The sequence below is a fragment of the Podarcis tiliguerta genome (assembly GCF_965153285.1).
Source record: "Podarcis tiliguerta genome assembly, chromosome: 11".
NCBI classification, from domain to species: domain Eukaryota; kingdom Metazoa; phylum Chordata; class Lepidosauria; order Squamata; family Lacertidae; genus Podarcis; species Podarcis tiliguerta.
The window spans coordinates 27,645,050-27,658,557 of record NC_139544.1 but is presented as its reverse complement, the minus strand read 5'-3'; the positions used below and the strand labels follow the sequence as shown (position 1 = coordinate 27,658,557).

The 13,508-nt window shown below is 42.0% G+C and overlaps 2 protein-coding genes across 6 annotated transcripts in view; one reads left to right on the top strand and one right to left on the bottom strand.

Annotated features, from left to right (window-relative positions):
* Positions 1-10,119, top strand: part of FAM81B (family with sequence similarity 81 member B) — a 30,402-nt gene extending 20,283 nt beyond the window's left edge. For both annotated transcript variants that reach the window (XM_083404250.1, XM_083404249.1), the window contains 4 exons: positions 2,338-2,444; positions 4,738-4,873; positions 7,898-8,093; positions 9,748-10,119. In XM_083404250.1, coding sequence (XP_083260376.1) covers positions 2,338-2,444; positions 4,738-4,873; positions 7,898-8,093; positions 9,748-9,881 — 573 coding nt within the window. In that variant the 3' untranslated portion in view covers positions 9,882-10,119. The remainder of the gene's footprint in view (positions 1-2,337; positions 2,445-4,737; positions 4,874-7,897; positions 8,094-9,747) is intronic.
* A 1,658-nt stretch (positions 10,120-11,777) lies between these two features.
* The window catches only part of SKIC3 (SKI3 subunit of superkiller complex), a 43,912-nt gene continuing 42,181 nt past the window's right edge, over positions 11,778-13,508 (bottom strand). For all 4 annotated transcript variants that reach the window (XM_083403630.1, XM_083403632.1, XM_083403631.1 and 1 more), the window contains exon 41: positions 11,778-13,444. In XM_083403630.1, coding sequence (XP_083259756.1) covers positions 13,361-13,444 — 84 coding nt within the window. In that variant the 3' untranslated portion in view covers positions 11,778-13,360. The remainder of the gene's footprint in view (positions 13,445-13,508) is intronic.

Genomic DNA, 13,508 nt, shown 5'->3' with positions numbered 1-13,508 from the left:
CAAACAAGCTGGCACTCAGGAACTGAAATTTACTGCCCTTTGCAACAGAAAAACATCAACAAGCAAGGAACTTGCTGAGGAGATTCGTAATTCATTTTAAAACTTTAAAGGGAACCTTACTACTAACCTGCTCTTTGGCATTCAGGGCCTTACAGAAAGGAGGCAAAAAGGCGGCATCCAAACTGTTCTGAGGTAATGAGCTAGCTGCCCATAGAGGTGACTGCTGCCAGCCTCAACTCTGCCACTGAGCATGTGCAGACTTATTAAAGTAATATACAACAGTGGATTACACTTTCATATCTATAAGGAGATTGGCTATTGCTTGCTAGCTCTACCTTTTTTGACATATATAGACAGTGGCATAGCGTGGGGGGTGCAGGGGGGGCCGGCCGCACCGGGCGCAACATCTGGGGGGGGGGCACTCGCACTCGCAGCTCTCTGCCCCTACCTGGCTCACTCCCTCTCTCTCACTGCAGTGCTGGCTGTGCGAATCCGATCCGAGCCGCCGGGTCGCCGCCCACTGTGGAGGGGAGGGTGCCAGGCATGCGGTGCGGTGTGGAGAGAGAGCGAGGGACTATCTGGGGGAGGGACAGTGCAGCGGGGGGGGGGGCGCAAATTACTTGCCTTGGCCCGGGTTAGGGGGCGCAAATTACTTGCCTTGCCCCGGGTGCTGACAACCCACGCTACGCCACTGTATATAGGCCTGTAACCCCAAAACAGTGTCAGCACCAGGCACCCTCAGGCATTAGACAGGGCCCACCACTGCTGGTGCCTCCCCTGGATTCCCAGCCAACTTACTGAGTGACAGACAGCCAAAAGCTTCCCACAGAGCCCTGGAGCATCAACAATTGTATCACTCAAGGGAATTGTGAGAAATTAATAGTAGTTTGTTTAGCCATTCACCACTGTTACCAGGTAAACCCACATTCATGGTGGCCTCCCAACATAGGTGTGTGTGGGGGGGGGTCCATAGAGGGAACTCTACCAATAGCCCCCTTACACCTGGAGTCAGTCTCCTTCACTAGAGGATTTTAAGCAAAGGTTGGGTGGCCATCTGTCTTTAGTTGAGATTCCTGCATTCCAGGGGGTTGCACTAAGACTAAGTGACCTTCTAGGTCCCTTTCAACTCTATAATTCTGTCATTCTTTGACAAGTATGTAAGATAAAGACTGTTGATGTACCCTCATTGTAAGAACTTTTTAAACTGCATACTTTTTGAAGGTATCTGATCTAACATGAATGTTCAGATGTTTGCAATACTAATAGAAAATAAGCTACCCATGTATATTGCTACATATAATATTCATGGCTTCTCAGTTTTGGAGATTAAGCCCTGCTCCATTAAAGACCAAAGCTATTATTTAGCAGGCATTAGATGGCTGGTCTTTTCTTTTGCTTCAGTATTGCCTTCATTCTTCATAGTATTGTAGCCACACTTTATTTCCCAATCTCCTGTATTCCTTACTGACAGTTTACTGTCTTTCTCAAAGGACAGGTAATCTTGAGAGGGTGCGAGTGGAAAAATTTCACTGGAAAAATGTGGTCAGAGGCATGTTTCAAACCTGTCTTCCTCTTGGCAGAAAATGATGCTTCCACAATCCAAGTAAAATAGAATAAATGCACGTCATAAATCACATATACCAGAATACCAAAGAATGTAAAAACAAAGTTAGTCTTTTCCTATTGAGAGACATCAAGCAGGGGAAAAATGACAAATAAAAGCTCAACAGGAAAAGACACACAGACACACACACACACACACACACACAGAGACAGGGGGAAATGTCCAGAGCTTAGCCACACATCCAGAAATAATCACGATACAGCCCTCCCTGGATTACACGTAAGATCAGAATGCAAAACAGAACTTCAACAGCTAACACTAAAAAATCTCACACCACTTTGTCCCTTCAAGAGTACTTCACTGATGGCCTGCCGTCAATTGTAGTGCAGTTGTACCTCAGGATACATTTCCCAAATATAAAACTGATTTTTCCTCAATCTTATCTAAGCACCCTTATGTACTCTCCAACTCTATCATGACCCTAACATTTTAGTCAGTTATAACTGCTCCTGAAAGCCACACTGAATTCACTGGGTTTTAAGAGTTGTCGATACACATAATTCAATCAGCGAAATTCTGGCGGATACTAAATTATTTTGTACCAGTTGATGGCAAGCCTTTATTACTGAGTTAAATTAATTCTGAGAAAAGCTTTTAAGAATGGACCTGTCGGAAATTCTGGCTTTTCCCACTCACTGCAGCAATAATGTGTGTTTAATGTAAGTGCTGGAATTCTGCCTTATAAAGACTGTTCCCTGTTGAATTCTTATTAGGTAATGCAGCTTTTAGGCAAGATAGACACTTCAAACTCAGAGCAAAACTCAAATTTGAAGGCAATACAAGGAAATCAACATCATGAATTGCAGCTCCTGGATCTGAAGTAGGTGGTGAAAGCTTTTTAACTTTATTAACACACCTAGTTTAGGCCAATGGAATTTTTTTGAGGGAGCAAAACAGAACCATTTGTTTACATGCTTTTGGGAATTCTGACAAACTAGTGAGGAAACTTTGATAGAAACCTAACAATATTGGTCGCAGAGTAAATTGCCAAAGTGATACTCTTGCCCCTCAAAAAGCAAAGGAAGAATTGCACTTTCCCCCTTTGTTGTAATCGTTTATTATGAACCATAGCCCAGAGATAATGCATGTGCAAAGATGTTTGCACCTTGTTTTCTTGCATTTATAAATCTTTTTGTATAGAAATCTAGCACATCCATGAGAAAGAATTCCACCAAGGCCCCTTCTTGATAGTTTAGTTTTTTTGTGTGCAAGTGTTTTCTTTGTTTTGCTTTGTGTTGCTTTAATGTGGTGAAGTATTCAGAAAAGTAACAATAACTTTGCTTACTGGAGACATTAATGCCAAAAGTCTTTTTACGAGGCGTGGGGACGCATTATGAGGCTCAAGGTTTATTTTTTGCAACCTACCCCTTTCAACTTTTCACTGCACACTAAGGTCTCTCTACACAGGACTTCTGGTTTTCTCTGCCAATTTCTTAATTTTTCTGTGACTCTTTTTCTATATATAACTAATTCAAAACTTAACTACATGAGTCATGCAAAATCACATAGGTTCAGAGCTATGAGTAAAACATGGCCTTGAGTCACTTCACCAATTATTGCTGATGTTATGTATGTAGGTACACACTCCCACAGAGAGACTCCCATTTCTGGCTCATGGCTTTGTCACTGTTGTTCATATCAAGACGTCTCGTCTCTTACTTTCAGGATGGTCTAACTAGGCCTGTGTTTCAGATCCTCAGGCTACACTTTGGAGATTTCGTATTCTCAACCAGTTCTGTTTCTCAGTATTATTCTGGCCTTTTATACTCCCGCCCACCTGTTGCATAGCTGGATGTTAGATTCACCTTTTTTCTTTTTAAGTCTTTGGGTTTGCTCAGAAATTGTGTTCATAAGCTAACATATTATACATATTATATTGAGTGGAATCAAATGACTCAAATGTCAGGTTTTTGGTTTTTTTAGTTGCTTCTTATTTGGGAATACCCTTGGGTCCAAGTATTACGCTGATATCTACTGTACACCCTTGAGCAGAAAGTCAGGAATTTCATCTCACATACAGAACTTTACAAAACTTGGAAGTATATGTGTCTGAGCTGGCTCCAGGTCCCAGCTCACAGAGGACCAACGCTAGCCGGTAGTAATGTACAAAGGTCTTTATTGAAGTACAGTTTCCATTTTCAAGCCGGAGCGCCCCAGCTCTACGTCTAGGGTTTAGATCGGCGAAGCTCCATCTGAATCTCCGCCCCCTGTACACCAGTTTAAGATTCTAGCCTTACTCCACCTCTTCCGTCTCTCCTTTCTCCTCTGGGTTCTGCTACCCCCCGGGGTCCCTTCCTTCCTGGATTCTTCTGACGCTGACGTTGACCCCCCTGACTCCTCCCGCTCTTTTCGGCGGGCTTTGGGACCTGGCTCCCTATCCGGGCTGCCAACTGCGCCGCCCTCCTGTACATTTGAACTTGGCGCGCGCGCCCAGCCTTCAACCTTCCTCTCGACCGTTTCCTCGCTCCCCGATGGAGGCGTGGCCAATCCTGACTCATGTCCTCCCGCTGGCAGTGCGCCGCCTGATCCCGATGCCTGGGACTCCTCCCCCCTACTGCACTCTGGTGTGGACGCTGGTCCTGATTTCCGACTGCTGCTCTCTGAGTCCCCTCTGGCCCCTTCTTCCTGGGGTGCCCCCCTAGGCACCCCCCTTGCTCTGACCATGGGCGCCCCTTTCTGTGAATCTTCCGATTCGCTGGAAAGACTCAGAGACCTCGGACCGCTGTCATCGCTAACATTTCCTTCGGACTCCTCCCCCTCGCTCTCTATTTCCTCCCTTTCTTGTGCCTCTGCTCCTGAACCCCTGACAATATGGAACAAATTCAAAATATATCTCAAATGTGATTCTGTGGTGACTATATTTACTTGATTGATCGATGCTGCCACACATGAAAGTTGGCTGCCTTGAGAAAGTTATATTTAGCAGACACAAAATTAGACAATATAAAAAGGCCTGTGTGAGATATAGCTTAGTAATGTTCCAGCCACCTTAAAAGGTAAATGTTGAGTGTGTTTTTTTGACAGACAGAGATAGGGAGGTCTCCAAATTTAACTGGATATAGTTATCGTACTGTGTTGCATGAATATTCACTAATGGTATCTTTAAATGCTAGGATAAATGGTGTTTTAAATGACTTTAAGGATCAAATCCAAAACCAGCGGAAGTGGATAGAAAATGAGTTGAGGAGATCTGAGCAAGAGCAGGCCTCTCTCATAAATCAGTGTCTTTATTCAGTGAAAGAAAGATTGGTAAGTATACTTAGAATTATTACTTCTAATGGATGTTACAGTGAACCTAGGAAGACTTACTTACCTAGACCTTGTGAAAGTACCCGTAATTAAGGATTTTCCAGCAAGGAATACAAACTGAGATCGGCTTAAATACTTTCAGGGCACACATAGGAGGAATAGTGCCCCTTTAAGCAATGGGAACTGGGAGAGCAGGGACAACTCAGGCAAAGAGAAAATTGGGAGAGAGTTCCCTTAGGATAAACTGAGAAGGGAAAATGGGCACAGAGGCAAAGCAAATGCACATGAAAGGAATCTGAGTATAAGGGGGTCAAATATTACTACCAGAGATCTGTTATCCGGCAATCTTTTAGCCCTTGTGCTCAACATAGTGCTGTCAAGTGGTAAAATACTACTTTTATGAAATGGAAAATATAGAAAGCATGCATCATAAAAAATAAAATTACCTTCCACAATGGGTATCATACTTTGCATCATAAGCAAAATCTTAACACAGTGGCTTCAATAAGCCTCCCATGGATGGCAAAGTGCCTACTTTTCAATGAGCGACATTCTAAATTAGTTTAGATTCTTGGCAGTAGAAGAGTTCCTGGCTCCATGCAAGCACTTAAGTTGAGTGTTTAGCTTCAGGAAATCCTTATTCCAGGATTAGGGCTCTCAGTGTTTATCTGAATTAAATGTCTCACACAAAATTCTGGATGCAGCTGGAAAGATTCATTTCATTAAGTCACATCACAGGAGTGAGAGATCCAGCTCTCTTATATACAAGAGTCTGAAATCTAAGTAACTGCTAAGCCTAAATTATTGACATTACATAGCAAGTTTAAAATGTCCCATTTCCTATATTAAAACATCAAGGTCAATGTTGGCAACCTCAAAAATATCAAGTGCTGGATTGCTTTGAATTTTCAAGGAAGAAAGTGTCTCCTTCCTTTAACAGGGCAGGTATTGGAAGGGTCATTCTCTTAATAATCATTAATCGCCATAATAACAAGTACAGAGTGAACATTCCTTTGACCATAGTTAATTTCATTGCTGATGGGAGAGGACAATGGAGATATCTAGAGTACCACAATGAGAGGATGACTGGATCTTTCATTTCAGCTGCCCCAAGTAGATATTCAAAGACTTTCTTGGATTGCTGCAACCACTATTAACAATTCACATTTCTATTTGTTAACTGAGCAAAGGCAACAAGAAATATATAAATGAGCAAGATGCTCGTTAAGTGGTTGAGCGTTGTCTAAGTATGGCTGCTTGCTATTTCAAAATGTGTCCTTAACATGCTCCACGATGCAGTTTTAAATTTTTTTATTTGCATTTATATCTCACCTTTCTTGCAAGAGGCTCAAGGTGGAATACATTGTTTCCATGTTCTTTCTCCCCACAAGTCAATTTTATTCTCACAAGAGCCCTGTGAGGTAGGTTAGGCTGTAGGATAGTGAGCGGTCCAAGGTTGTCCCAGGGAGCATAATGGCAATTAAAAGACCTGTCTCCCCAGTCCTAGAACAGCATTATGTAACTATTACCCCACCCTGTCTCAACTTAGCCCAACACAAGCTCTTGGCCACTGCCTGAAAGTGACACTTCCCCATATAATTGAGGCAGGTGCCTATCTGTTTGTTTTGTTCTAAAGCATATTGGTGGAACAGAAATGGAGGAAAATAAAATGGAAGTTTCCTCTCACCAAAAGGACAAAAGGCACCAAAAAAACCACAGCAATCTAACACAGAGCTGAGCCAGCTGAAAAATTTATTAAAGTAATTTGTGCAGTAAAAAAAAAAATCTACAGACCCTGGTCTACTAGGATTAAAAACTGAAATAAAAATGTGTTGTATCCAACATTAGTACCCACTGGAATTAATGTATATGGCTAACTTACATCCATTCACTTAAATGGATCTACACTAATAATAATTTTATTATTTATACCCTGTCCACCCGGCTGGTTTGCCCCAGCCACTCTGGGCGGCTTACAGCTTATCTAAGTAGGACTAATGTTGAATAGAATTCTATTACCATAATGTTGGATAGAACTCTATTGGCATCCATCTGTCTTGAGACAACAGAGTGCGCCTCTGGATAGTGGGGTGAAGTCAAACTGCTGCATTAGCAGCACTGAAGTGCCCTCGTCGGAGTACTTGCCTGGGCAGTGTGTATGGAGGTCCTGGGCTGCCCAGACAAGAAGACCCTCCTTTCAGTCTCACTGATGTGGCCCAAAGGAAAGCAGAGCGATATATTTGGCACCAGCTTGGCTGCAGGTGTTGCCAGAAGGAGGCGTACAAGGGGCCATCCAACTGCCTTAGGGATTGCATTCACTCCTTACCATTTTCTTCTCCCAAAGATATCCCACAATATCTTCTCCTAGATCAGGCATAGGCAAACTTGGCCCACCAGATGTTTTGGGACTACAACTCCCATGACCCCTAGCTAACAGGACCAATGGTCAGGGATGATGGGAATTGTAGTCCCAAAAACATCTGGAGGACCAGAGTTTGTCTATGCCTGTCCTAGATGGGGTACCTTCCCAGGTTGATGAATCCCATCTGCCCCTTACTTTCTTCTACAGCACATGCAAAAACTGCCTCCTTGACTGTTGGACTCAAAATTGGTCTCATCTCCTCAATCCCACCAGAGCCTGCCTTGCATGTAGGGGAAGCCCCTAACTCACCAAGGGTTTGAGAGCTATCGGCTACCCTCACCTGGTTTAGCCAACCAGTCAAAGCCATTCCTGGGATGTGGCTGCTGTCTCATGCTGACAGCTTCTAGGAGCCACAGGTGAGAGTCAAGTGCAGGGTGGAAACTGAGTGGACAAGCTACACTAGAAGGAGCACAGTGTCCCCCTCATCAGAGGTACTATTCCCTCCCCTAACACCCCAAACATAATCCTGTAAAATTTAAAATATTTATAAATAGTCTTTATGGGAAAGAATAGGTAACTCAGATGCAGTTTTGTGGGAGGCAGTAAAAACGGTTCCAAATTCTGTAATTATATTGATTTATCATAAATCTTTATTTTAAAAGGACACAGTGGAAAAGAAAACGGATGATAGTTATTATTTCCTCTGCAAAAGAATAGAAAGCACTGATAAAACAGAGCAATTTAACGCAGAGCTGAACCAAGTGAAAAATGACCAAAATAAGCTTCATGCAAGGATTGCTAGATTTGAGAAACTGATGTGGCATGAGCTGGAGGAAATCCAAAGTGAATATAGATCAGGTAAGATTTTTGGTGGGTTTCTTTAAGGAAATGCATAGAGAAACCTATTAAGTCCTCGCCTTACCCTCTAATCAGGTGTACTTACCAAACTACACCAGAAATTTCATAATTCTGTGCGCTGTTCATAACGCCCTCATAGCTCGGTGAAGGATGTTTCTGTCGGTAATGTCAAAATCAAGCCATTGCATATTGTTCTGACAATAACTGAAATCCACAATAATGAAACACAAATCTGCTAACTATTTCTGGTCCTTTCCCCCCAAGTCACACTTACTAATCAGGGGGTACCCATTGGCTATAAGGTGTGTTTTAGACGTCACACTTACTATGAGACAAAGCAAGTAGCAAGTTACCTTATCTGTGGGTGGATCATTATTTCCAGTAACAATCTCATGATGGCTGTGAGCACATTGGCCATTGGGCAGTTGTAGTTGTAGCAGCAGCAGCAGCAGCAGCAGCAGCAGCAGCAGCAGCAGCAGCCGCCGCCTTGATTGCCCACAAAAATGCATCCCTGTGAATAACCAGGAAGGGTTACAAAAATTCTCCTGTAATTATGAGCCTGCTCGTTTGGGGAACAACTTCAAGAACCAATTCTTATCAGATGAACTCACCTCTGGTTAATGAAGGAAAACCAACAAACCCACAACAAATTCCTTGGGTTCCATCCTAGTAAGATGCCATGTTTGCATACTCAGGCGCATGATGCCTGTGACCCAGTGAGGGGCCAACCATAAATAAGACCCAGGGCATTGGTACTGGGTTGAACTAGGCCACAACTTTATTGATTACAGATGTAAGTAGGTTTTGGCCAAGGCATTGGGTATGTATCCAGAATCAAGCAGCCCAACTGCTGGTTGGTAAGTAGGGTGGGACTCAAATCTGACTTGGGGCCATCCCTGACACGCATCAGGTGATACAACCCTGCCAGGGCGGCCATGGGGAAGGGTGCAGTGGCTCCCTTATGTTTCCATGAGTGAGCATTCTGACTAGGCTCCACACCAGGGCAAGCAGCTGCCTGTGCTCAAGCATGAGAATGGTTAAAGCTCTCCTATTCAATGAACAGCTCCTGACACCCCACAAAATAGCCTTCTCTCAAAGTTTGGGGTTTTCCAGAGTGTGGTATCACATAACACAGGGGCAGCTGGCATGCTGCCTTCCAGATGCTTCGGACTCCACCCCCCCCCAAATGATTCCTGGCTATTGGCTATGCTGGCCTGAGCTAATGGGAGTTCAAAGAATTGTAGAGTTGGGAGGGAGGGTCATCTAGTCTAACCCCCTGAAATGCAGGAATCTCAACTGAAGCATCCATGACAGATGACCATCCAACTGCTGCTTTTAAAACTCCAATGAAGGAGAGTCCACAACCTCCCAAGGGAATCTGAAACATCTGAGGTGGGGAACCATATTGGCTACTCCTTCCCCTAAATTTGCAATTTTGCTCCTAGCACCTAAGAAAAATTAAGTAGGGTGATATCCCCCAGCAAAGAGTTTGAAAGTAATTATTACTGCACTTTCATGGGAAGAGAAGAAACTGATTTAATTCAGCAAACTTTAGCATAGGTAGTATGTGGGTAAAGGGTTGTTCAGTAGCTTTTATAAAAAAAAATTATTAAAGTGAGTTTTTTTCACCCTAACCATGCCTGCTTTTTACCAGGATTTCAGTCAATCCGTGACTCGCTTAATGCACTTAAACAAATACAGACAGCAAAGCTTAAACTCGAAGAAGAAAAGTTCAAGCAAGACATGAAAAAGATACGGCGGAAGATAACTGAAATTCAAGAAGACTGATCCCACTTCTTAAAACATTTGCATTTAGTCCATCTTGGGAAAGTGTGTAAGAGATTGCAAAAAATAAGCTCAAGAATTCTACTATATCAAGCTTGTTTTCTTATGTCTCCCCAGGAGATTAGTATTGTATATTACTGTTGCAATGTCTATAATAGATTTAAGTCAAGTCAATCTGAATCATATTCCTACATCAGAATTTATATTTTGGAAAAAAATAAAATATAAGGGCTGTCAGTAATTGTTGTATAAGCAATTGCTTGGTCTACTTTGGTAATTATTAACCAGTAATTGTTACATTCTGAAATTCTCAAAGCCATAAAAGCCTGTTTTCTAGCCTCAGACAGAAATTACAAACAGGCCTACTAAATCTTTGCAGTGTATTTTTTAAAATCAGGTACAGGTGCTATTCATATAAACAGACACCTACATATAATTTGCCCCTCAAACCCACCTAATTTTATGAAGATGCCATAGGTTCGTGCCTTCAGTAACCAGTCTTGAAAATTCAAATGATCTTATCTACATAGTGTTTTGCCTACAGATTTGTTTTTTTCTTGCTTTTTCTATTTTGGCACAAAGAATTAGGATAGGAAAAAGGCAGAAAGTGATATCTAAGTGATATCCAGGTAGCCTGTGACTATGGATGACTTCTTGTATGACTCATTCTTGCCCTCCCCTCACACCCCTAAAATCTACTTTGGAGGGTTGGGGGACCTGTGGAGTAGATGGGGGGTGCAGGTTGGGAGGAGAGAAAGGAAAAGTTCTCTTGTATCCATTGGAATAACGCTGGACCTCTCTCAAAGATAGCATGGCATAAAGGATGAAAAGCATTCTGAAAGGTTGCAAAACTGGAATGAAGAAGGCTGTGCAACTCATTACTGTTCCATGACCAACTTTCTGTACTTTCTCTCACATTAAGAGATTGCAAATACAATTCATCACCATTTTCTTAACCTTGAAAGATTGCTGTTCAGTAATTTTGCAATGGGTAACAACCTGGAAATGCACCAATTTTGTTTCCAAAAAAAGTAAACTGCTTATTTCCTGGCCATTCAAAAGGCTTGGGAAATGAATGTCCCTTTCCCCACTAGTTTCCCAAGAACTATGCTGGCCCTTATCTTCAAGCAGGACAGCAGTGGTAGCCAAGAGTGTCAAGGTGTCCCCTTGTCCTCATGTGCTCCGCAGTGCCTGAGGACTGACAGATTGGTGGCTCCTGGGAGGACTAAATTCCAAGCACCACTGCTCTTTCAGAGCCTGATACCCTCTGCAGTATCTGAGCTACAATTGTGCTTCAAGGAAAATATAGTGCCAAGCAGCAGGTACAAAACATGACTGCACTGTGGATAGCTCTTCCGTATCAGCCACTGTCTTCATTTAAAGCCGTAAGGGAATTAGATTCTTTCTTCAGTCTCGCAATGTGCAGTTTAGGAATTATAATTACTTCTCTTACTGACATTTCAGAAAGCTAGTCTTCTTGCACTGGAGGGAAAATGGGGCACTTACTCAGGGAGTTACTTCTGAAATAGTGGCATTTTACCTTCCCATCTATGAGTGATAGAAATGAATAGAGGCAGGGGCAGGGGGAGGAAACTTTGACTACCTTTAACCTTGCTATCTTCAACAATGTTGGCAACTGTTTAAGGGGAGATGTTAGCAACATACCTTACAGTCCGAAGATAAAAGCCACTTTCTCTGTTCTCTTGCTACTTGCTCTTTAATTTTTACAGGATGCAGAATGGTAGGCTCCAGGCATAACAACACTCTGTATGTCTTTCTAATACTTAAATGGCTTTCACAACTGGCATTTATAAAACCTGGCAATGTAGATAATGAGTTTCTGAAATTAAAAAAAAAAAAAATACAGCTCTCCCAAGGCATTAAACACTCAGGCACTGAGAAATCCCAAGTGTTTAGATTTACTGCAATTATCATCACATCGTAATGGCGTATAAACCAACACATAGAAAGATTTCAGTAAAATAATAAGCAAAAACATTGATATTAATTATAAAAGCCCACAATCAGTACAGGCCTAAACCATGTAGAATCTGATGCATCTGAGTCAAGAATGAAATTCTCCAGAATATTTGAAACAAAGGCTTAATTCTAATATATATATATATATATATATATGTATTTAAAAACCACACACACACACACACACCCCACAACACAATCTCTGAGATTGCAACATGAAGTGGTAGACTGGCATGGAGGGAGAAATTTCTTAAGCTTTCCCCTGTGCACCATCATTCTGCTGGAAATACATACAAACAGCTTCCAGCTGCTGTCTAGTCTTGCTTGAATAAAGTGCAGGTACCTGCATTTTTTTCTCTACAGAGGATGGAAGCAGCTGTAGGAAGAATTTCAGTAGAGAAATAAGATGCTGAGACGCCCCTCTCCCCAGCCCCATGTCAGTCTACTTCCAATTATAGCCTCAAGACACTGACTTCGTGCTTTAAAGAAACCTGACATTTGTAAAACAAAAAAACAACAGCCATCTGAAAATAGAATCACAGAATGAACATAACATCTTTTTTCATTCTCAACCCCCCCCCCCAACAAATTCAGCCTTAGGTGAAGGTTTCCACTCGCTTTGGGGTACATTCCTAGGCAACCAGACTCGGAACAGACTTGTCCCTGGTGCCCCAGAATTGTCTACTAGTTTCACACCATTCATAAAAACATTTTATACAATTAACAATTTCTTACAAAAAAGATTATTATGCAGGAAGTTAAGGAACAAAATTGAAGTTTTCCCTTGTGGCAATTGATTTCTGTCCCTAGCAACATATTCTAGGACATGGATATTTGCAGATTGTTCCAGTACCCGATCACATTCTGAAAGATATCCTTGTTGTTGTTCAGTGCCAACAGCAGAGTAAATGCATTATTTTAAATTTCATGTGAAAATTGCTAACAATGGAACAAAGTTATGTCTTATTGCAATCATCAAATGGCCCTGAACTGTAGAAGCAGCATTGCAAATTCCAAAACAAACATTTTGCATGTGTTTCAACACATGTACACATTTAATCATCAACACCACCAAACTAATATTATTTCCTATGCCTGAGAAGGTGCGCTAAGGGTCACTTCTAAATAGTAAAAAAGAGATACTGATACATATGCAAATTGGCAAAAGCTTTGGTGTAATATAGTATAGGGTTTGGTAATTTCTCAGCTCGTATTTGCTTAATTCATGGAAATATTTATCAGGCTCTTCATCAGACAGAAACAATGTTTTACTCTGTGCTTCCCGAGTCCATAGGCATCTGCTGGAATCTTTCATGCAGGTAGATTCAGTTGAGCACAAAACAAACTTCCACTGATTTTCAACTGGTTTAATGACAGACTCCTTTTAAAATATGTTGATCCTAATTGTTTAACAAAATGGAACCTTGACTTTTAAAGAACAATTGCTAAGTGGATGTTATTGCCATGGGCTTCCATCTGTCAATCTCCCAGTGAAAGTGACACTAGGATGCCGCTGCCGCTGAGAGTTTCTTGTCTAGCTCCAAAGCTCGAACATCTCCATTAGCTTTGGCATTTGCTACAAGAGCCTGCGGGAGAAATGGAGGAAATAATAATGTTGATGCTGAAATATATCTTGGTTGGGGAGGAATT